The 25,178-nt window shown below is 45.0% G+C and overlaps 1 protein-coding gene across 2 annotated transcripts; it reads left to right on the top strand.

Annotated features, from left to right (window-relative positions):
- The first annotated feature begins 219 nt into the window (after positions 1 to 219).
- stac (SH3 and cysteine rich domain) lies at positions 220 to 23,251 on the top strand. 2 transcript variants are annotated; one of them, XM_068726470.1, is made up of 12 exons: positions 220 to 1,054; positions 2,114 to 2,146; positions 3,610 to 3,943; positions 9,666 to 9,799; positions 12,969 to 13,050; positions 13,165 to 13,271; positions 14,042 to 14,123; positions 15,456 to 15,523; positions 18,065 to 18,162; positions 20,265 to 20,316; positions 20,796 to 20,933; positions 22,038 to 23,251. In XM_068726470.1, exons 1-12 carry the CDS (start codon positions 941 to 943, stop codon positions 22,134 to 22,136), a joined length of 1,341 nt encoding a protein of 446 aa, XP_068582571.1. In that variant the 5' UTR covers positions 220 to 940; the 3' UTR covers positions 22,137 to 23,251. The 2 variants fall into 2 exon arrangements, with proteins under 2 accessions (XP_068582571.1, XP_068582572.1); XM_068726471.1 differs by lacking the exon at positions 2,114 to 2,146 and having other exon boundaries at positions 221 to 1,054.
- The last annotated feature ends 1,927 nt before the right edge of the window (positions 23,252 to 25,178 follow it).

The following is a 25,178-nucleotide window of genomic DNA, read 5'->3' as shown; positions in this document are numbered from 1 at the left end:
AACTGTCATGACAGTGTTTGTGTCCTAAAGAATGGCTAATTGATGTGTTAATAAATAATATATATATATATATATATATATATATATATATATATATATATATATATATATATATATATATATGACAGTGTCATTGGCTGACTCTTGAGAAAAAGAACACATAGCCACACCTTCCAGTACATTTATTGATTAACAATCATTTACTTCTTACCGTTGACAAGAAAGTATATTTTCCCAAATGTCAAAATATTGTTATTATAATATATAGTTTGTGTACTTTCTCACTTTATATTTCCTTTAACGGGTCTTGTGGGTCTCTTCTCTCTAGATAGACAGGGTTAGCCTAGCATAGCACAAAAACAAAACCATTGTATTGGTCTTTTGGTTTGTTGTCGTCGTTTTACTTTGTATCCGTTTCACCATATGGCTGTTTTACACTGAGCGTTTCTTCCATCTGAATGTTGGCAGGACGGAGCCGTTGTGTCACATCTCTCCTCCTTCCCTCCTTCCCTCCTTCCCTCCCTTGCTCGCTTTCAGCTCTCCTCCCATCGGAGAGTATTGGCTACGCGCGCGCGCGCGTGTGTGTGGAGCGCAGCGTGGACGCGTGGAAGTGTCTTGGCAGCATTACGCACGACCACCCGATAAACGCGACAGCCTCATTCAGGAGGACAGGGCACTTTAAAGCTGGACCGGACTGACGTTCAACTTTTGATTTGGTCAGCTCTTCTTCCAGCCTCCTCATCTTCTCGTGGCGGCGGATGGAACTCGGATCTGTCCCTTCGCGACAGCCGCCGCGGGTCTGAATGACTTCCCGTCTTCTGATGCGCAGGTCACGGTGACTACAGAGGAACGGACAATATGTAAAGAGATTTTTTTTTTTTTGGGGGGGGGAAACAAAAACTCTACAGAGCAACAGTTTTAAAGATCGCAAAAAGAGAGGATGATCCCACCGGCCAACATGATCCAGGACGAAAGTGGGGGCAAAGAGGAGGACCAGGACCACAATGAGACACCCAAATCCCCGTCGGCGAACGCCAGCCAGCAGGAAACCAAGGTAGGACGACCCTGTTGTTCTTTATTACCCGTCAGATAGACTGAGGGCTCCGAACCGTTCATCGGTCCAACAACTCTTATTAATAGAGCTGCGCAAACAAACTCTTATCTGACATCGACTCAACAGAGAGAGAGACACGCGTGTGAACTATGTCTTCTTTTCTGTCAGTGACTCAGACCGATCGTCCTGTTAACACAGCTGCACGAGCCTAAGCTGAATATACCTTTAGGGACAAAACCACCAGCTGTACAAATAAACCCGTTTAAAGTGTCACTGCAGACTCATTATGAGTACAACAGACCTCAGTGTGAAAGAATACCGTTAGAACAACATCACGATCATGAAAACCTTTAGATAAATCAGGTTACACTCTCAATCGAGCCCCACACACACTCTTCAGTATAAATAGTGTGTGTTTTCATGACTAATAGAGATTTATGGTATTTAAATTCCTTGTTGCTGGATCAATGAACGGCTTTTTAAAGCTCTTGAGAACCTAAAAACATGTTCACATGTGTGCTGTAGTGGTAAAAGAAGAAATATAGTGTAACTGTTATGTGCATATTAATAAATAAGTGCAATATGGTTTTGTAATTTCAACTTGTGGCTGAGTGGAAAGGAGGCTGTGCGGACAGAGATCCACAGCCGCGGCCTCCGGCGTTTTGCCATCTATGTCGGTCACATGTTACCCAGACTACTACAGAATGTTGGACCAGCGCATACAAAAAGGACAGATGAGACACATACTTCAGAGACAAAGTGGAATCTTTCATGGAGATCATAGAGATGCCCTCCTCTCTGTATTGAGTCTTTTAAAGCTCGTGCATGTGAGCTCTTGCTTTGGCACATCTGGTCACTGTGTATTTCAAGAGTCTTTCAACAACCACGCTCCCTCCCAGCATCTCACTTTGGTAGCAGAACACGTCCCAACACGGAGGTGACGATAGAAGCCTTTAATGGTCCTTACAGACAGCACAGGTAGACCTAGCTCCACGCTAGGCTGAGCACATGTTCCACCATCAAGTGAAGCTTTCTTTGTGTTTTTATTCCTCCTTTAAGAATACTGTGAGGCCTGAACATCACAAGCGCAAGGTGAGCCTCCACTCTTGTGTAAACTGTAGCGCACTGCTGATTTGAGTCCATTGTAACGTAACAGCATAGAGCTGCATGTACATAAAGATAACAAGAGTTCTGCTGCTCTGTGAGGTAGACCACTGTAGTGACATCCACGTCAGGTTCCATCCACCGTCACTCATGTCTCCTGAGGACACTGTCTTTGTTTAGAGACTGCGTCATGAACTTTATTCATTAACAATGATTAATATATCATCTTAATGCGTAGCCCCCATTAACCCTCTCTGCTCCCACAGATATGGTGCCATCAAACACAGCATGAGCTCCTCAATGCATGCACACATTGCTTCACTTTGTCTATTTAATATAGCTGTTGTTTTTTAAAGTTTAGATATATTAAACCATCATTGACCATTACAGCCTTTTTTAAATAAGTGCGACACATGCCGAATGTGCAGACAAAAATTGCTTATGTATATAATGTACTTATGAAGACCTAACTGTGTTAACGTCATTGTCATGTGTCACCACCTACTTCACTTTTCAGGGTGTGTGAAAGCCATGCGAGTGAGGAACAAGAGGCTGCAGTAGAATGATGTGTGCTGTCTGCTGTGTGTTCCTGTGTGTGGGTGGAAATGGGAGAGAAAGGGTCCATATTGATTTTTTCCAGAGTGACCCGTACAATTGATTGATCCTCGCCGCCATACCAAAGCTTCAATGATGAGCTGGACAACATCATCAGCTTGTTTTTTCCCCTTAATTGTATTGTATACTTTAAGTCTGGGATTCCATGTTAGTATCTCAACATCTGTTCTAAGTTATCGTATATAAACTGTGTCTGTGCGTACATGACTGATGCTCTGGAACAAGCTTAGAGGAGGACGGACTGTGTGCTAAGATATGATATGATCCTTAGGAGTCCTTCCTTCCCCATCAGTCAAATGAAACATAATCTATTTCTTCAATCAGAGACCTGCAGCCACACACCAGCCAGAAACCACAACCATAAAAATCACTCAAATGCGGCAGCTTACAGATTCTTTATTGCACGTTTGAGTGCAGGATTAAGTTGGTTTCACGGAGGAGGAAGTACACACTGAGAGGTTAAATGAGGGGCTGTCAGCGTGGAGTGTTATGAATAGCATTACTGTAAAAGAGGAGCCTGAGGAGATTGATAGAGGCTGCAGCCAGAAATGGCAGCACAGCGTGTGAGAAATAGTGTTGATGCGACGCATCGCTCTGACCAGGAAATCACATTACCTTCCAGGTAGGGAATCTGGAAGGTTTTTCACTGCGCCGTGATAAGTTGCCCCTCTTAATGGTCTTTTATCGGCCGTCGGACACTGAGATATTTGCCAGAAGGAATTGATTTACGCCACTGACTCCTTCTATGTCCTCTGTCATCCCTCCTTTTCATTGTCTGTCTGTCTCTCTCCCTTTGCCCCATTTCACTTCAACTTCTTTTTAAATCTCTTTTCCAGCTGCAGAGACTCAAGCGCTCCTTATCCTTCAAGACCAAGAGCATCCGCAGCAAGAGCGCGGACAACTTCTTCCGAACGAGCGGCGACAACAAGACGGAGCTTCTGTCGGATGTGAGCAGCAGCACGGGCCATCTCTGCAACATCGGGATGGCCCCGCCGCACACCGCCAACCTCCCCATCCCTCCGGTGCCTCCGGCCATCCCCTCCGCACCTCCGCCCACGTCGCGCTCCCAGTCACGCAACCCGCTGCAGGTAGACTCGGCGGGACACTGCTTCATGGAGCACATCTTCAAGAAGCCCACGTTCTGTGACGTCTGCAACCACATGATCGTAGGTACGGTTTACGGTGCCGAACGTTTGCAATCACAGCACTGAGAATTACCTTTTCATAATGAGGCCTTCGTCAGAGAACCTGATGGATGTTATCAGTACGTATCTGAACGCTCTCCGACGTTTAGGCTCCTGACACTGAACCTGACCCGACTGACGGGACCAAAGGGTCTCAGTCGAGCCAGGTCCCTCCATCTGTCCGCCGGGGTGTCAGATAGCCAACACCAGTGCCAGCTCCTCTTCCTGGTCTCCCCTCGCCAGATGTTCCGGTTTCTCTGGCTGCTCCCCTCCGTGTTAACCATCATTACCGAGGGACCACTTAGTCTTTATATCTCAGGGCCTCTGCAGCACCACAATGACGAGGGCTGCCCGTACCATCTGCTCAACAATCAATGCAGTGTTGTGCTTATATGGCTGATTTTTGTGGCCAAAAGAAATCAGTTAATGCTGTTTTTGATGTTGGTTGGTAAACCCCGTCCACTTACAAGTTTACAGAGAAGCACACTTGTTCCCCGGGTATCTGTGCTTCTCACCTTTGTTGATCGAATGAGGCGTTCCACCACATTTGACCTCCCCGCCACACCCAATGACTACAAGAAACAGAGATGAATGCAGTTCAGAGGCGTGGTGAAGTTCATCCCACCATAAAACATATTTCTACATATTTATGACCATTGTTTCGTTGCTGGTGTGGCCAGTGACACGCATCCACTGGCCGAAGCCTTGCATGGGCCTCTGGTGGCCTGTTAACAGTGGAAGTATGATGTCAGGCCTCCCTGGCTCTGTGATAGGTGCTGAGCCCTCCGGTCCACTCGTGAAGAAAGATGCTGCCCTCTTCTTCATTTGTCCTGCTGTAATGAGAACACAGCAGAGAGACGGGGAGTGGAGGTGGTTGTTCTCTGTGTGTGTGTCTGTGTGTGTGTGTGTGTGTGTGTGTGTGTGTGTCTGTGTAATGAGCTTCGATGGTGCTGTCACAGTCTGACTCTGTGTCTCAGAGTCAAAGGGCAGCACACAGGAGAGAGAGAGAGAGAGAGAGAGAGAGAGAGAGAGAGAGAGAGAGAGAGAGAGAGAGAGACAGAGAGACAGAGAGACAGAGAGAGAGCAAGACAGAGAGAGAGCAAGAGAGAGAGAAAGCGAGAAAGGGAGAGAGAGAGAGAGAGAGAGAGAGAGAGTTGAAAAGATAAATAATATAGTATAGAATCTGGTGTGGTGTTCTTTAATTGGATTCAATTAAATATACACTCATTTTTCCTCAAGGGGTAATCTCATAATTAATGTCACTATTTGAGTCAAAAGGTTTTTCTAATGCGCAGATTAATACCAATATGCTAACATTGCAAAAGGAAGCATTAAACACCCACCGTGTTCCGTATATACGAGGATCCTCTATTGTACAAATGAACTGTGTCATCCATAACCAAAACGGCTGAATTATATTAAAGTGCTCACTGACTCATTCATCAGGTTTACTAGATGAAGCAGAACTAGATTATGAATATTTGATGGAGCGATACATATATTACCGGTTGTTCTGTAGGCGTTGGTCTTTGTTTTAAAAGCTCTTGTTTATGGGAGACCGGCTCACTTTTCTTTCACACACTTCCCTCGGCCTCCTGTTAGTTTACCTGTTGGGGCGCTACGTCGTCATCGCTGTTATTAGGTCATGAAGTTAAGCACAGCTCCACCCAACTTCAACCCGAGTAGCCGTCTGATCGGCCAGAGTGATTTCAAACACCCGTGTGGAAGAAGCTGAGAGTACTATTGCATCTTAACTGAAAAGGTGTCTTCAGTGTGTCCGTCTCTCCACATCTTCCTCTATTTATTCCAAGGTTTCTCTCGCCGCTGCAGCGTTTCACTTCATTACGCGGGCTAAGTTCCACATGCGGTGTTCGGCTTGTGTCCATAAAAGCGAGTGTCCTTATTGTGAGGCCCGCGGTGAATTTGTTTCACTGGAACATAAAAAGTGCTCTTGATAGAGTACAGGCCGATGATGAGATATCGATTCCAGGTCTCTGCAGCGAATGGCTTATTAAATAAATGTCTACATGAGTGAATGGGAGAGTTACCTGTGGCTGACAGAGGGTAAAACATCATTATTAGGGAAGGCTTGAAAACATCGAATTTGCACTCCTTTTAGGGAGCTTGTACTATACTTTGTACAGTGTGACTACATACTGTATGAGGGATGTATGCAGATGGAGAATACAGAAATGCAAACTAGTGTCGCTGTCAGTAATCACTGATATCCTGCTTCAACATTTAGGGATCAGGCCGTGATGGAGTTACACGATCCCTTAAATGCCTCAAATCAAGGCATCCAAATTCCTGGATTAATTAATGAGACAAGTTGAGAACCTAATCTCCCTCTATAACACGCACTAATCTGTGCCATGAAATCCCCGACATGCACACGACAGGTTTGGTGGACCCTAGAGAGAAATAAACTGTGTGGGGGGGGGGGGGGGGGGGGGGGGGGGGGGGGGGGGTGAGAGGTCAAGGTGGGGTAGTAGACAGATATGACTGCGATGCTAACCGAGGCTTTACTACTTGTCGCTGCATTGAAAACACACGATGCACAAACATGTCAGACACACACTTTACTGTGAAATAGGTGTGTGTGTGTGTGTGTGTGTGTGTGTGTGTGTGTGTGTGTGTGTGTGTGTGTGCTAGCGGGTGTCAGCCACGCGTTGTGACGATTGTGACCCCATTGATTCATTTCAGCGTTACAACCGACGGCCGACATTGTCTGCCGCGTCTTGATGATTTGGCTCTCAGCAGTGCATTATTAAACTGAGGTAAAGAATGTCAAACTGCGTCGGAAAGTGTCAGCCGAAAAGAGCCCGTTCATAAAAAAAGATAAAAGAAAGTGACGTGGTTCAGATGGAAACAACAACAAATGTTAGCGTGTAGTTCTGACGATCGTCTCACAGAGATGCTAGCGTGATTGTAGACTTGTAGCCTGTGTTACATCCGTACCTCTGAACACACAACTCCACCTCTGTGCTCAGCATTCTTAGGCCTCTTCATCCTTCATCTTCGTCCGCTTATCCGGGATCGGGTCGCGGGGGCAACAGCTCCAGCAGGTGGACCCCAAACTTCCCTTTCCCGAGCCACATCAGCCAGCTCTGACTGGGGGATCCCGAGGCGCTCCCAGGCCAGTTTGGAGATATAGTCCCTCCACCTGGTCCTGGGCCTCCCTCGGGGTCTCCTCCCAGCCGGTCGTGCCTGGAACACCTCCCTAGGGAGGCGCCCAGGTGGCATCCTCACCAGATGCCCGAACCGCCTCAACTGGCTCCGTTCCACGCAAAGAAGCAGCGGCTCTACTCCGGCCTCATAGTTCTCTAATTCTCTAGATGTTTAAATGGGATATTATGTGGTTAAAAATGGTCGTGGGAGGAACTAATTAAAGTATGCAAATGAACCAAAGACTGCTGCTCAGGTCAGTGTTTTGGAGGAGCTTAATAAGAGCAGGAGGTGGAGGAGTTTTTGTCATGATGAAGGTTATTTGCAGGAAAAATCAGGGGGCGTGAAGTAAGAACAGTGGCTTAATGGATCAATGTGTGTCTGTTGGAAAGCGAGTGTGCAGCGTGAGAGAGATACTGTAGGGAGAACGATTGAGAAAGACTGTGTGGGAACATTTTTTGAGGCAGGAGGTATGAGAACTCTGGCAGGAGTCTCGTCCTTTACTGTTTAAAAGTAGAGTAGCCAAGAAAGAGCACATGCCACAGAGAGCCTCACAGCTGTAACGCCCTGGCCTCCTCTCCAAGCCTGCAGGAAAACGCACACACACACACACACACACACACACACACACACACACACACACACACACACACACACACACACACACACACGTGCACTAACGTCATTATCGCTGAAGGAAGTCGACAATGTCAGTTTCTTGTATCGGCCTGTGGAAACACAGCGGTTAGTTCCCTTCTTAGCTGTTCCTCCATGTTGGAGGGAGTAAGCTCAAAGGAGCTCAAAGGAGCTCCTCGTCGACGGCTTCATTCGCTTCTCTGCATTCAGAGACACAGACAAGAACTTGAGTCAGGGCGTCTTAAAGATGACTTAGAATGAAGCGTTCATTGAACATCATCAGTCGACCTGATTTAGAGTGAACTAAATATCGCTGCCTCTGTTCCTGCTGACTGTTTTTCTGTCGATCTGGGGCTGACTGATGAGAGGATCACGTTTCTCTCGGTTTTTGTCTCAGGTTCTCTGAGTCCGCCAGCTCTGTGGCAGTCAGGCTCGGCCAAGCAACACAAGAGCTTAAAATGGGGGGGGGGGGGGGGGGGGTACAGATCCAGTTTTCCACCCATTACTGCGTTCCTGTCACTGCTGCCCAGCTCCAGATAGCCGTGACACCAGTTCACATTGCAGCACATGAAAGGGCGAGCAGAGACTTTTCCCCCCGCTGTTGGCTAAGTAAACTACACGAAGGGCTTTGTACCTTAAGCACACAGCGTCTTGTGTTTGCTGTCTTGTTCGGGGATCAGGTGTTCTGCTTGGTTCCATAGCTACAGTGTTATCTCTGCTCACTAAACTCAACATGCTGACAGTGTGTGCTTGCCCCAACGCACAAAAACACTGTGCAAAACTGTACAACAGCGAACGACGTTCCTAATCTTTCAGTGATGATGACTCTCTGATTATCCTCTCTGCGCTCTCAACGCGTACCGATGAAGATCGATGAATCCTTTGCATGCATGCAGAGAGTAGGCCAGGCCGGGGCTCATGCTCACTGACTGATCGATGAAGAGCCGGAGGTGCATTTCTGCCAGACTACAACTAATAACAGCACTGGGACTCGTTAACACTGTCGTCTCTCGTTGATGCGGAATGGCTGACTGATGCAGATTCACATATTGTCCTGTTATGTGTAAGTCAAAGTCAGCCAAACGTAATGTTATTTCAATGCAGAATATTGTTTATGCTTTAAATTCTGGCCACATCACTCCCTCCGAGCGTTGACAAATTGCTTAAATGCAATTAAATGTAAGATGACCAGTGAAAAGAAGGGAAAGTACTCTCCCTGTTTACTACCCAATCATGGCTGTTTTACACACTTACCTCATGCTCTACCTGCTCATTCATCCTTCACCCTTTTGTTGTATTTCGTTCTGTCTCACAAACACACACAATGACAGAGCCCCAGCCCAGTGATCCCCATTAAAGATTGCATTGATGCAATGTGTTGTGGTTGCCATGTGAGCTTTTATTCTCTTCACAATCTCCACGAACCTATCTTCCTCATTCTTGTCCCCTCATCTACCTCTCTGTCCATATTCCATATCTGTTGCTCATTCACACACACACCTCTGTGCATTAATGCGCGCAAGCATGCTGAATGTCTCCCGCTGCAGTGTTGCGTAACTTCGGCTCACAGATAAGTCAGATTAATCTTCATTTATTCCAGAAACTGTGAGTCACGTGTTAATAAGTGAGGGTGAGCCTCACGCAGGCAGCAGTTTGAAATGGGTTCTCATGGTGTTGATCTCACCGGCTCACTTACACTCTGTTTGTTTGAAATGGTTTTGCAGAAACGCACATCATGCGTCGCGTTCGCTACATTTTTTCCCTGTTAAAATGTTCCATATGTTGTCTTCACAGGCTTGCCTCAGTGCATAGACCCTAGGCTACGAATAAGCGCGTAAAGACAACACGTGGTTCGCTTCGGGACACTATTTGAATCCCTGTTGCCTCTTTTTCTGTGTGTGTATCAGGCACGACGGCCAAGCATGTGGTGTTCCTGGCGGGAAACACGGCAAAGCATGGCCTCCGCTGCAAAGCCTGCAAGATGAGCCTCCATCACAAATGTGAGAATGGAGTGGGACAGCAGCGCTGCATGGGCAAACTGGTAAGAAGCACGACACCGAATAACACACACACACAAAGACAGGATATAGACAGAGCATGTTTCTCTTTGCTGTCAACAGTTTGGGAGCATTTCATTACTATGTCGGTATGATAGAAACCAAAACAGACATATTAAAATTGGCTTTCTGACCGTTTCCCACTAGAATGTGCTTATTCAGAAATCACACTTTATGTGCGAGTGCGCCGGTACATCTGTCACCAGCATCCATCCTCGTCATCGTCCTCATAATCGTTATATCATCACTCTGTCCGTCTAAGTGTTAGATAATAGCAATGCAACTCACTATTTACAAAAATCGCTGACCTCCTCCTCCCCTCTGGTGAGTCCTGTCGTGCTGCTGTCAGCAGTAACCGTTGAAACAGAATCAATGCAATCTCCCCGAAGCGACTTCATTACCTCTATTGAAAGATGTCACATGTCAGAGTGTTATGATGTGTTTGGCATTTCACAGTCCCAGCCTCCGTGTCTGCTTTTTAATATGCCAGTCGAGCACGGGTTGTATGTGAAACGAGGGGGCGTAAAATAATATTTGGAACAATTATCGCATCATTAATTATTCAATTTCAGCTTTTAAATCACCAGCAGAGGCGACTGTGAAAACCGTTCAGTATCACAGAAATGGGAAAGCTGGCGGTATTGATCGGTGATCAACTGATTTTAAATGTTGACGTAAAGAACTCATTACCTCATGATCTGTAATAACCGCCTCACGTAAACATCATCGACCGAGAGATCGAGCCTCGCCGTCATCGTCGTAAATCATCTTCCCTCCCGGCAACAGACTTTCTCGGGGGCCTCTCCTCATTTTTGGGTGATGATAATGGAAATCGTGTGATTCACGATCATCGTCGTCTCACATGTGAACCTGCAGCATCATGAGACCATTTGGTTCTGGACTCGGTCTGCTGGGAAGCGCTGAGCGTGTTTACTGGGGAGGATTCAGTTACACCAGCGAAGGCCAGCTCCAAGAACGTTGTTTTTTTAACTTTGATGTCAGTCCAGCAAACTGGCAGTCAGGGCTGGACTGGGACTCTTTAGTCATCCGCACAGATCCCACTCTGAGGAGAGGCAGACTGTAACAGTCAGGCCATGCTATGAGGGATTTCATACCTTTTCTTACCTTGCTCCCCGCAGTGTTTGGCTGCACCTCTACTGAGACAATGTGGCTGGAATTAGTTGAGGAAATTGGAGGAAAAAAAAGCTGAGTTTGTGATAATCAGCAAGAATAAAGTGCATGCATGTCATATGGACATGATATGGAAGTAGTACTAACTGTACAGGCAGGTCCTGTGACCTCCCTCCGCTAGATGACGGAGGGATGAGGCTTGAAGATATGATCGGCTCTTAGGAGTGGAAAATGAGGCTGAGAGGTCAACAGATAAAAAGAGACGTTCCCCCAGTGGAGTGCAGCTCTAAATTCAACTTACTCTAAACTTGGAGACTTCAGCGGCCATGCTTGTTTCTCTTGGCTTGAGAACTCTTTAGCATAGAAATCAAGTTAGCTCATGCTCCGAATCTTTATAAAGCATGAAACCAGTGTTTCACCGTTTGCTCACTAGGTTTCTGTACTTACTGAAACAGTGACAGTGAATTCATAACACACATAGTTCACACATGGTGGTAGTCACAGTCAGGCCTTTGTGCTTCAGCTATTTGCTTACATAGCATTACTTCACCTTTAGCTTTGGCAAGAATCAGCTAATGATGCTAATGTTTTATGATTTTCAAAGACTATGCACCGTTTCCTCTAAAATCCCATCTTTAATTTTGGGCTTTAATTTTGAAATGCTACATCAGCATGTCCTGGTTCTCTCTGAGTGACACCTTGAGGTGGTCTGCTATCAACCTGAGGTGAAATGATTTTGTAACTATGCACCATTTCCTCTAAAATCTAATCTGAATTTAGACAAATTGTCTCATGAATGTGATTTGAAGTTTGCTCATGCATGAGATTTTGAAGGGCTTTAATTTTGAAATGCTACATCAGAATGTCCTGGTTCTGTTTTTATGGTCGTGTTTTCATCTTGCAGATATAGGATGTAGGTCACTAAGCTGACCATTCAGTAAAGTAAGTTGCTTTAGTTCCTCCTGACACACAGTTATGGTTTAGATTCATTCATTCCAGTAGCACTTTTTCCATTTTCCAGTTTGCAGCCACAGCTTCCTCCAGATTCCTTCGTGTTTCCAAGATGTGGAATGGAAACATCTCAAGAAGAAGACAGCTCAGCATGCACAGATTCAGGCAGATCTCTGTTCCCTAAAATGCAAACTGATAACAGTGTTTTTGTACAACTTTCATACGTATGGTTGTAACATTATTCTGCGCTGCCTGAAACATCTGTGCATGAATAAATAATTCATGCACGGTTCTCTTCTTCCAGTGACTTTTTAATGAACAGAAAACAGCATATTGTGAATTAAAGACACAGTAGAAAAGCCACCGTGACTCTTCCCCAGATTTCCCCAAAACCTGCGATCGTTGGCGTCACAGCATCGGTGAACCGAGTGAAGTCACTGACAGTGAGCGGTGTCTTTTACATTGAATGTAGATAAAGAGATAAACAGGCAGTCCTATGAGACGTAGGTCTCCAGAGCTGATCCTCACGTCCGGTAAAGAACTGAAATGCACAAATAATTATCCAGGACAATCTCTGAAAGCTGAAGATATATAAATGATTAATCACCCAGCGATTGAGGCGTCTTTCAGTCTCTCGTCTTTCTTCTTTACTTAAGGATTCAAAACAGATGGGGAAGTATTGACTGGATAGGATTCAGGTTGATGATGGATATATAAATGATAAATGTGTTAGGGCCTTCAGAGATGGAGGCAGGACACGATGAACAAAGATAAATTAAGACTTTAATACCATTTGTTTCAGGTACATGTCAGTGGAGCGCCTGACGTCCAACACGTTCAACTCTGTGTGTAACAAATCAGTTATTATTCATGATGGCCGTGCACGATTTAAAACTAGTCCTTCATATGTTTTTACAGTGATGTCCGACATCCAGTGTGGCAGAACCTCATCTCTGTCAGCTGTGCTCAGAAGCGTCAGACTTCACAGAGTCGTGTGCGGTCGTTCAGCGTCGGGCTGCATGTCGATCCGTCCGTCACTTAGCTCTCTTTTTTCCCCTCTCTGCCTTTCAGCCGAAGGGCTTTCGACGTTACTACAGCTCTCCATTACTGATCCAGGAACAGTATGGCTGCATCAAAGAAGTCATGCCCATCGGTGAGCAGAAACACTCTACTAGAAACACTTGAGCTGGTTTTCGTATAGTTTTGTAAAGCACCACGCGGCTAACTTAAAAGCTTAACATTTGTTTGTCGTCATTCTGTTCTGAAGCCTGTGGCAACAAGGTGGACCCTGTGTATGAGGCCTTGAGGTTCGGGACGTCGCTGGCACAGAAGGCCAAGCGGGCCAGTGGCTCTGAGTCCCCGCACAGGAACTCGGTAAGAAACGGACAATTCATCATATTCGCTTAGGGTTCGTTTTCACCCTGTCAGCACAAAATACCGGTCACGAAAAAACGTTCCGTTTCATTTATCCTGTTTCCTATCTCAATATTTTCTTTCACCAAGCTATAATGCACATACAGCTTTATACATTATACTTGTTATGTTTTGTCCAACTGCAACAGACATACTGTAGCTGATGGTCTAAATAGATACTGCCACTGCAGGGCTGTAAACACTACCAATAAAGGCAGTCTGGTTCAGGCAGTAATGAAGGGAGACGTCGGGGAAAACACTCATGTTACAACTCTGAAGATGGACCGGACCGATAGTGCTGTACGGCTACACTCTCCAGCCTCCTGTCTGTCCCTGTGTGACACACAAGGAAATCTGTTTTTCATAGCGTATCACTTTGAATGTAATCTAAACTGTGTATGCAGTCTGGGTACGAGGACACGTGAACGCTGTTGGGTTTGGGCCGTCCTGTCCCGCACAGCTGTTAGTGAATGGACACGTGTGTCGGTGGAGGCTCACGGAGACAATGTGATCTCATCAGGGGTTATGATAATAGTTTCCAAATGCGGACTTCAAAACAGCATGTTTGCTACACTGCAGTTTTCTCCAAAACAGCTGTTTAGACTGTGAAAGAGAATATGCATTTTCTAGCTATTTTAAACCGAATTACTGAACGGAATCTCTGTCTTCATACCTCTCTATCTATCTGATCTGTTTGATCTCTTCCATCTGCACTCAAATCTTCTCTGCAGACCAGCGACTTGGATAAGGTTCCAGAGGAAGTGGTGGCTCACAGCAGTAGGCAGGAGCTGTCGAGAAAACACAGCGACGATGGTGAGTATCTTCTGCGGTACACTGTGTGCATCTGGACTACAGCCATGTAGTGACACAGGACACACACACACACACACACACACACACACACACACACACACACACACACATACACTGCCATTGCTCTCGCCACAAGAGAGTCTGAGAAAAAGTTGCAACATTGAATTTTCCCTCTTCTGAACCATCAAAGATTCGTTTTCCACAGAAGTGCAGTGGCTCTATTTGCTCGCTCACTCTGACCCTGCTGTAGAACACCCTGTAGAAACATTTGGACCTCTCTGTCTTTAATCTGCATTGTGTGTAGCTCTTGATTTAGTGGCTGAGTGGTTTCATCTTTACAATAGTCTCTGTAGTGACGGACAAGGCACTGACCTTTTACAACCTGGAGCATTCGCTGAGCAGTGAAGGCAGAACTACGTACAAGCAGCATGGTGGAGCGCACCAAGGAACGCCCTAGCATCTGAAACATGCTATGTGGAGCGTGGATACAATGCTGCTGAACAGTTCCCTTCAGAGAATAGCAGCTAGTGCAACAACTAAAGAAATGAATGTGACCTTAGCCTGGGCCACGTGTCGGACACGACACTGCTCCTGTTTCTTGAGAGTGCTTGGAGCCATTATTGATCCCCAGAAGGGGAATCTTGGTGTGACAGCAGCACAAAAGTAGAATAAAATGTAAAAATATACAACTGATATAAGTAGAAACGATACAAAACGATACAAGAATGAACGAGAGCAACTAAAGACAAACTTGCGATGTAGTGACAAGTTAGATTGACAAGTTACACGTTAAAGTGACACGGTGTAAGTCAAGTACGTTAGCAGAATAATATGCACTGTGATTATGTAACGATACTTTGTGTTGTCTGTATTAATGTAGCAAATAGAACTGTAGTATATGATGTGGTAAAACAGTATATTAACATGGTAGATATGATATAGTACAGTATGAAGTATAAGAGACAGTATAAGGTGCAATGTGATAGTAGTAATAATAACACATTATAGTATACTGCATGGATATACATGATATAACATACTGCAGCAGTGTGACAGGGTTGGTGACTCTGATTTACCAGGCTGGTGTTTCCAGCTGCAGACGAGTCGTCTCACCAGTTAATTGCTGTGAAATTTGCCTTTTTGATTTGGTAGTAATTATTCATGCAAAAACATTATAATTTTTGCCACTTTTCTGGCAAAGTTCTTAAAGTAGCGAAGAACCACTATGTTTATCTGTGTCCAACATATAATCTAACAGCTTTTAGAGGCTGCAAGCTTTAGACACATTTATCATGTTTATTCAAATGGTTGTTGATTTCTTTTATCTTTCAGTTTTCACAGTTATTGAGAACGGGACAGATTATTACCTCCAGCCAGAGAGAAAACCTGACGATTTGCTGGTAAGAAATGAATCTATCTAATTGTGTTTCATAATAAATATCTAAATCTGTCACATGTGTGTGAGTGGGTACGTTATAGGTGCCTGAGCAGCACTGTTCTTCTGACATACAGACAACATGTGTAAATAAAAAAGGGTTTGGAACTGGAAGAATAAGAAAAAGAAAGCTGAACGTACCGAATATTATTTTAGAGGAATGGCTTAAAGTGCACTGTCAGCAGCTCTGGGCGTTCCCGTTTCACACTGACTGTCGTCGTGCTGCTCAGAGTTTTACGGTAACGTGTATTTTTGGTTTCTCTGGAACCCTCTGAGAGCAGACGTCGTCCGCTGACCAGCGGCTGAACTCTTTGCGGTCTCTCTGAGAACCGATACCCAGCCGCTCCGCTCTGTGTCCATGAAGCACGCTGCACTTTGCCCTTGGCCTCCATCGTCACTGCTGAATTTCCCAGGACTCTGAGGGAAAACTTCTCTTCCTGCTGCAACAAATCAGACCCGATTTGACAGGACCACTGGCCCGCACTACTAAAGAGAGAAGACCTTCTGGTTTGGATCTGCAGCTCTGTGCTTCTGTTGGGATTCTGCACAGTGAAGATGCAGTGCTGATGGTGCACAATGCACGTGAGAGGAAACAGGTGGTAAACCTCTGAATATCCTGCAGAGTAACCATGAATATTTCATGGGCAGATTTCAAAACTGCTCCTTAACTTTCTATCTTCCATGAAGCGGTTTATCGTCTGAATGCTGTTTGAACCCATTTTCTTTGTGCAGCCATCTATTGTGTACACATTTATAGTTGAACATGTTTATCTCCATTGTCAACAATGGAAAAAGACCACAGATACTTGGGACAAACACAAAAATGAACAAATAACCATACAAGGCAAAAAACACACTCACACACACATGCACACACCTATCTTCTGCAGTACAATCTAGCGGGCCAGCTGTCCATTTCGGGGAAGAGACCTGAAGTGCATTGTGCTGCGTTATCAGGCTGGACCGAGCACAGCTGGCAACAGGCTGTTTGTCTGTCAGCCGACGGGTCCATTAGCTCAGGCCGGCGGACGGACAGATGGAGGCTCTGCAGGGTAATGAGCAGAGAGAAACGCTCGGAAACAGCTTCGCCAAAGAAGGAGCCTCCGATTTGAGACGAGAGGCTCGCACGCACAAATGGAACACATGCAGTCACACACACACAGGATCCCCATCTGTTCACGCTTTTCAGGTTTCGTGTTAAACAACCGGAGATCAATTGACGGTAAAACAGTCTGGCTCATGCTGTGCTTTCTTTCTGGTTGGAGTCTCTGTTTGGGAAGTTTGATTTTGTTGTTTCGTTTTGTTTGTCTGTTCATATGAGGCAGCTTCTGCTTAACAAACCAACGTCTGTTGTTGTTGCAGGAAATGTCAAATGTGTAACTTCCAAAACAGCAAAACGAAATTATCGCTTCTCTGATCAATATTTTTATAAAACAGTGGATCAAATGACTGCGTGCAGCGTTAGTGTTCATACAGCAAGATATTCTCTGACTATTGGACTTGCAATCACCAGTTGGCCAGAAACATGAGTCCAAATGAAAGCAGTACAGCACAGTGTTACTGTAGATTTAAAGGAATGAACACTGCTCTTCCGTTTCCCTTTTCTTGTTTTTCCTTCACCTCTCTTTAAATACTGCCTTCTTTTCCGATAGCTCAGTCACACAGTGATCTCGACCTGCCCGACCTCTCGCTCAGTGTTCCAGGCTCCCACAGCACCAGGAGCCTCTCGAGGCAGTGAGCAGCTCTTAGTTAGCGCCCGATGGATCGCCGCTGCTCGATGTTGTTGTTTTCACCCAGAGGCCACAGAGGCAGTCTGCCTCGCGGCTGCTTTTAACTCAACTCATCCATCAGGAACATTGGCCGTCCACACGGAGGATGCTCGGAGAGCCGCAGAGGACCACAAACACTTCTCTTCATTAACGACACCGTGCCACACACACAGACATTAGTGTGTCTTAAAAAGTCTTTCTCACATCTTTTGGCAAAATGTCCATGCAGGCATTGTGCAGGGACAAGTGATCGTTCCAGGGACACGGCAGGCAGGATTCAGAGGTATTAGTGATGAAATAAGACGACGCCCACCGGCTTTGTGAGCAGGTGTGAAGAGCCCCAGAATGGCGGCTCATCTCCCTGCTAATTGTGCTAACACCTCTCTGACAACTTCCTCTCCACCCACACCCCGGTCCTGTTTTAACTTCCTGAGCGTTGACAACCTGATCCTGGTTCTCCCACTCGTGTTGACGGCGGATTAAGAGGAACAGATTGCAGAAGAACTTAAGCTGCTCCCCGGTCCAGCAGTGTGTTCTGTAAACAAGGGCTTCTCCCGCCTATGTGAATGCCAAAAAGACTATTTTGAGATACGAGAAAATTGACAATAGAGAATATGTTGTTGTTTTTTTTGTACGTGTGACTATGAGCTTTGTTTAAATTGTCAGCAATGTTTCCCTTTTCCCAAGAGACTTCTTTAAAACCAGATGTGCGTTCATGTCGTTTGTGTCTCGTCTAGTTGGAGCAGAGCCAACTGCAGAAGGACGTCCTTAAACTCAACACCTACGTGGCCTTGTTCAGCTTCACTCCCCAAGACAGCCATGACCTGGACATGAGGTTAGTTTAGCACTCGGCATCAATGACACAGAACCACAGAACCAGAATCTCATGTGACCGGTTTATCAGATTAAATGAATGGACTCCTTTAGTCGCCTTAACAAGAACACACTTCATGCAGGTTGCACCTGTCGTTTGCAGTTGCTCTGAACTTGCCTCGTATGCTCTGCAGCATACAAAAAGAACGGTGGAATACAATCCTGCTGCACCTCGTGCTCGTTTACAGCCATGCACAATCACAAACACACGACGTACACGTGTGCACGCAGTGTTTCCTTCATGCTGGTGAAGAGCTGTCGACTCTTAGTCGATGCTTTTTAATGCCAAGAAACTCTGTTTTCTGTTAATTACTGCGTCTGTGTTTTATCTTATGTAATCAGTGTACAAAATGAAAAGAATAGATTCAGAACATGAACTAATTAGCTTCCTCTTTGTAGGTAATGTTCCTCGAAGATTAATTTCTCTGGAGTGGCCTCATTAATAGTACCTGTGTGTGTGTGTGTGTGTGTGTGTGTGTGTGTGTGTGTGTGTGTGTCATAATGCTCTATTAATATCAGTCAATCTCATGTATTCTTGGATTTATCTTGAGAGTCTTTGGAAAGTCTATTCATAGCTCCCATGAGGCGTACACAGTGTACCAGTGGATAAGCGGGGAAATATTATTTTTGAATTCTGGTAAAAGAAACAAACACATTAAAGTTTTGGCCGCTGTGATAACGAGTCGGAGACATCTGGAATTTCTTACAGCATCAACACAATAAATTCAGTGAGTTCAGAGAAGCTATGCCGACTGTGTTTGTATGAGGTTTGACTAAGGAAACACCTTATTTTATACGCTCCGTGGCAACGGCGCCAAAGAAGTAAAGCTGAGGGAGAGGGTAGCCATCATAGAGTACACATAGTACACACTTAACCTGCAGCATGGACTTGAGTCTGTGTTATTATCTCAGGCTACAGATAGCGTCCCGTTCATACCTGTGCTTGAGTAGACCTCGCCTGTAGCACGCTTTAAAACGAGTCCTCAAGGAGAGAGAGTTCATCAGGAGCCGAGGCGTCCATTCGCTCCTGGTTCTCCTCGAGGATTTGAGGATATGAGAGTGCACTTGTTCTCTTCCTCTTTCTCCTTCTCACACACACACACACACACACACACACACACACACACACACACACACACACACACACACACACACACACACACATCGTCCGGCATAGTTTATCATTCACTGACTCCTCCTCTTGGACTCTCTTGTCCACTGACGCTAAATTCGCCACGTTTTGTTTGAATGTATTTCTCTTCTGAAAGCTTTCATCAGTGTTTTTCTACTCTGGGTTCCGCTGCAGACAGTAATCAACACGTAAAGCACAAATGATGGCAGGAATGGAATCTTTAATCAAAAAGCTTCGGTTTTCATTTTAAGTGAGAGGATCCGGTTTGTGATTAGTTTCGGCTGTGTGGTGATTGTAACGATGATGAGTTCTGCACTTCTGGAATACAGAATTAGGAAAGCCACTCTTTCTTTTTGTTGTTAAATAGAAAATCATTTTACCAATCACTTCGTCTCACTTTCATGGCTCTCGTTCTCATAATTCACTTGATTTGAAAGCACAGTCCTTCCTGTTGTTCTTTAAAGCAGCATGTGTCTACTTTGTTTTCATCTTAGAGGGTTTTTACGACGTCAGGCGCTTGTTTCTCACCTGCAATAAAACTCTGATCACACCGAGCAAAGGACGGTCGAGGTTTAGCTGAACCACGAGAAGAAGACAAAAGGGAAATTGCGTAAAACAACATTTGGCTCGACTGTGTGGCCCCTTTTGATTTTTATTGGTCAAATTAGCCAAACTATGACAGATGCTAGTGATTACAGTGCATGCGGCAATGGGGTAAAATGAGTCATTAGTTTCCTGGACAAAGAAGAATTACTCACAGCAAACATTTAGGTGTATTCAATCAGAAGAAAACACACAAACGCCTTCTCTACTGCTCGACTATACGAGGGCATCTTAAAGAGATCCAGTGGACAGGCAGAGCTCCCCTCGTTGTCGGCACTATAAACATGTGGTTTTGAGTATTCTCTCCTTTGTTTTGCTCTATGATGCAGAGCTGGAGACAGAATCTTGTTGGCCGATGACTCCAACGACGACTGGTGGAAGGTAGGTACGAAACCCGACACATTACCCCACGTAAAAAAGAAAAGAAAAGATGGATTGATAAATTACAGGAAGTGGAGCCGTAAATTATAGGAGCGAGGCAACAGGCCGCCTCGGGACACGACTGTGCGGAGGACAAATTAGGGAGACAAAAGGGCCGAACCGTGACCGCACAGAGGCAGCCGGCTGCCACCAGACCATGAAGACACTCATTGCGCATTTGAACTCGGTCGCTGCTCTCTGCAGGCTGTAGATAAACAAAGACATCTGGAACTGTTTGGTCTTTGAGCAGTGACTCTTTACCTGATTTAACACATGCATATACAGTAGATCTTCTTCATGTCTATGAATCGGCTATAAGTTACAGAATAAAACGTCATACATGCACTGTAACCGACCCCCTCTCTGTAATCCTCTTGTGTATTGTGCAACTCCAACAACATGTGTCAGCTGTTTGCTGTTTTTTTTTCTTTTTTTTCCAGGGGGTAATTGAGGACAGGATCGGTTTCTTCCCAGCAGCCTTTGCTCATCAGCTGCAGGTTGAGGACCAAGTGTTCAGGTGTAGCAGGACGTTCATTGGCTGTAAAGAACAAGGCCAGATCACCCTGAAGGAGGGACAGGTACTGTACGCACCTGATGAAGATGAGGAGGAGGAGGAGGAGGAGGAGGAGGAGTGATATTTTAAGTGAAAAGTCTTCATGTACAGTCAGGCTGAACAGGATGCTTCCCTTAAAATGTCAACGCCTGCATCTGCGACGACTTGTTGTGGAATTGTTCAGGAAGATAAAGACAACATGTGTAGAATGCTTATATTTTAAATGATGTTTTCTTGCTTTTAAATTATGAGTTCTTGTAAAGGTTTTTTCACAAATAGTTAAAACAACGCTCGCTGGATAACTGCCTGGATGTGAACAGTGTCTCTCTTGATGCTGCCAAAGGCAGAAATTACACAAAATGTCTTTGAAGGGATTTTTGCAAGAAACTTCTGAAAGTACCTGACAATCAGAAGGACTAACAACAAGGCCTCAGTTAGACCAGACATTAGCGAGCTTCATCACGCCAGCGTCCTCTTCATCGTGGGCTGGAGAAGCAGTGACCTCGAACATTAAAAGGTCCACATCACACCTGTGTCTAATTCACGACGGCACCTCATTACCCTGCTGCAGCTCCCACGCTGCCTCTCACCTCCAGAGACTCTGGCCTCACACGCGCTCCTTCACTGGAACGCTCGACAGAGGATCCTTCCGAGGAGTCGCCATTAGATTAGCATTTCTTTTTGGGGGGTATATTGGCCGCACTTAGATCCTTTTTCCACAATGCTTTCCAGGGCATGTTGGAACTCATTGGAGACTTAAAGCAAGAAACCCCCAGTGGAGATGAAACCACCAAAAAACAAGAGGAGCCTGTGACCCGCTGCCTTTCTTTTCCTGTCACAGCATGGAGATACAAAATGTTCTGGTCCGTCACGAGGCTCAGTGACTGAGACGTTTGATCACTTAATTAGTGAGACATCCCAAACCTAATAATGACCACATAATCACCGCAGTATCATCAACAGGCATGATTACAACTAGAGCATCTTCACTGCCGGTAAACATATAACTAACGCACATAAAAACAGATGAGACACAAAGATAGAAATGGACATTTGTTAGTGTTTAAGGAGGACTTCATGTACTATCTTTAAACAACTTCTCTCACAGTTATAATTCTCTTTCCCTCAGATCTGTGTGAGCAGTGAGGGCGAACGCAGCGGCTTTCTCAGAGTGGCGAGTGGAAAGAAGAGAGGCTTCGTGCCCTGTGACGTCCTGGAAATCATCTGAGACCAACGGACAAATAGAGAGAGACAGAGACAGAGACAGAGACGGAGAGAGAGAGAGAGAGAGAGGTCAGAGGTCAGAGGAGGCTACAAGGAACCAGTGAGGGCGTTCTCCTCGTCACACGTGTGGAGCTGGACGTAGACATGCTGATGGTTTTTGCCAATGAGAAGACTTTGTAGCAGCGCAGACACAGGCTGTTCGTTGTCAGCAGAGAGACTTGAGATTCCACTGGATGTGATTTAATTTATGGAGCCCATGTGTGTCTTTTCTTCCCCCCTTCGTTGTGTTCTGCGATACGAGCTGTTTGTTTCTTTAGAGGGGAACTGCTGTCTGGCCGTCGAAGCCAAAGAAAAGGAAACAAGCACTTACTACGATGATTATTTTTCAAGGTTCCAGCGCACACAACGGCATTCCTCATGCAAATAGTTTAGTTTCTCATGCTTTTACATTACGTTCCAAGACAGAGTTGAGCTTTTAATGCAAACTACATTTCAATGGAGTCCAGAATGTCTGATTATTGTGGAGAAAATCCTTTAATGCCAGAAGAGGATGAAAACATTAGATCAGAATAAACAATATATACGAATGAAAGAAGAACATTTACTTCCTTTGAAGCCTCAAATCTCCCTCAAAATCCATTAACAAATATAACTTCAGCCTCACGTTCCAAAGGTTTAGAATCAGAAACAAAGACAAGAATTAAAATCCGTGTGTCGGTGGACACAACATGTAACGCGTTGCATTGTGTCCCAATCTATTAGATTCTATTAGATTCATCTGTTCAGGCTTATCTTTGATGTTCTCTACTTTAAGTTGTCTTTGTTGCTATAGCAGTGAACGAGAAGGAGGGACCGCTCTGTGAACGCGTGATGTTAGAAAATGATACACTTCTAGTTTGCGTGTTGACTTTAAATGTGATCGCTCTCGTGCACAGACGGATCTGAACGGCGCTTTCTGCACAGATTCCAGTTCCTCTGCGTTCCCATGCAGAGGTGTTGCATCATAGTAGATATAGTATATCTCTTGAAGGTTGTTCTGCACTGAAACTTGGCTTTATTGAATGTCCAATAACTCCACATTGTATATACTGTACATACAAAATTAAAATCTCTTCTTTATCACAACACCCATACGTTTATTATGATGTTTGTTTGTCTCCCTTCTTCTCTTCTGTCTGCAACACAGAATTAATTCTATAAAAACATATTAGAATATTTCACATATCTCACCCTACGTCTCTCAGAATGATTCCTAATGGTTCTCTCTCCTCTCTTGGGCATGAATTAGTTATCAATAACAAGCTCATCATTCACTCAAGGTGGCCCCCAGAAAATGATGCGTCGTGCAATTATGCACATTATGATGTTATTTAGTTGACAGAGAAAACAGCTGGTGTGATTGAGTTCTTCACAGTGCATAAAGACCAGAGTGGGGAGAAGAGGAGTCAAACATTTTGCTGTAATTCACAGAGATGCACAACGATTCCTCTGTCTCAGTTTAAAACACTTTATCATCTCACAGTTCAGTAATGCTGATTTCACCCTTTTGATCTGCAGCTAGACCTTCTGACCAGACAGTCTGCACCCTGCAGTCCACCATGACAGAGGTCACGCTGCAGAGGCTTCAGCAGCTCCGCTAAACAACTCTGTGCATCGTTAAACTGTCTCTTGTGTCACAGCCAAAGTGGAGACAATCACAGACACTTTGATATTTCAGAGTCTGCCCGTTTTCCTGTTCTGTGTCTGTGTAATGACAAACACCAGGCCCAGGTCTCCAGTACTTGACTCTAGCACCGCCTGTTGGTTCGTTAGAGTAATGGCAACATCCCGTTACCTGCGTGGAGATGACCTAGTGAGACACACTTAGTGACTCCTGTGACTTTGTGACACTTTCCCACACATGTTGGAGTTGTGAGCGATCCAAAGTTGGAGGCTACTTTTTGCAAACTCTCATTATTGTATTGCACAGCTGTTTCTCTACAGACACAAGAATATACAGTCCATTTTAAGTCAGTCATTTTTCATTTTTCTTACAGAACAAACTAACAACAGAGGTACTACTTCTTAATGTACCAGATATCACATCATGATTGACACACGTGTGTCTTTTGTCACTTCTGGTCCCATGACGGCAGGACTCAAGGACACATTCTGTCTCTGCAAAAGCTCAACTTAAAGCTGCAATAATCACTGTTTGTATACGAATAATGGATTTAAGTGACCCACAGATTATGATCACCCATTTCTGCAGTTCCTCTCTGCTCTACAGAGCACTACGGCGTCTTCCATCTCATGGATCTGGTTGCACGCTCCACTCAGCCAACAGCTGTTTCCAGTGAGAAAGCTCTAAAAACACCACTGTACACCACGCAGCTACAGCCACTAGCTGCTGAACGTTGTTGAGCATTTTGGAAGTTAAAGTTTCCCTGTGGAGCTAAAAGAGAGTGAATTAAACTTACATTTGCCAGAAACAAGAGGCCAAATGAACCTTAATGCTGCTCCGTGGATGCTCGATGGGTAAAAAGGCAATTGTTTGCCAACACATAACAGCTTTATAAGGTGGTAATATGTTTGTTTTATAAGGTGGTAATATGTCTGTTTACAGCTTTGCTGCACTGCCATCAAGAAGCCGCCCAGAAAAAGGATACTTCAGCAGGTGTTTCTATAAAACGTGACACACAAAGCGTATTTATCTACTGAATTAAACAATGAAGTTTACATTTTAATAAAGACATGTTCCTTACTGTGAGTAAGAAAGACTAACTGTGAGTGTTAAATATGATGGAGGGTGAAACAGGAAGATGTTGGCTCATAGTTGTTTGTGGTTTCACGCTGAACTGCAAACAAAGAGAGAAAGGTAACAAGCAACCCTGAAGAGGAACCTGTTCTCATTCTGCTGCACACGTGGACAGAACAGCCACTTGTGCTACTTTAAAGTGAGCTGAATGGCAGCAGTTTTGTGATGCCGTGTGTTTGGTTTCTCACTGGGTGGACCCGTGTGTGGGACAGCACATGTGGGCGAAGTAACACCTAGCCTGCTGCACAG

This window comes from Cebidichthys violaceus, unplaced genomic scaffold, assembly GCF_023349555.1.
Source record: "Cebidichthys violaceus isolate CVI_PGR_0920_01 unplaced genomic scaffold, fCebVio1.0.p SCAF_39, whole genome shotgun sequence".
Classification (NCBI taxonomy): domain Eukaryota; kingdom Metazoa; phylum Chordata; class Actinopteri; order Perciformes; family Stichaeidae; genus Cebidichthys; species Cebidichthys violaceus.
The sequence above is the reverse complement of the archived record's forward strand: the minus strand, read 5'-3'. Positions and strand labels throughout refer to the sequence as shown.

What these genes read in the sequence shown, in the direction of transcription:
- stac (XM_068726470.1), top strand. Translation starts at nt 941, where the DNA reads ATGATCCCACCGGCCAACATGATCCAGGACGAAAGTGGGGGCAAAGAG. An exon ending in CAAAGAAGTCATGCCCATCG is followed by an intron (nt 13,051 to 13,164) that starts GTGAGCAGAAAC and finishes TCTGTTCTGAAG; the next exon opens with CCTGTGGCAACAAGGTGGAC. An exon ending in CCAACGACGACTGGTGGAAG is followed by an intron (nt 20,317 to 20,795) that starts GTAGGTACGAAA and finishes TTTTTTTTCCAG; the next exon opens with GGGGTAATTGAGGACAGGAT.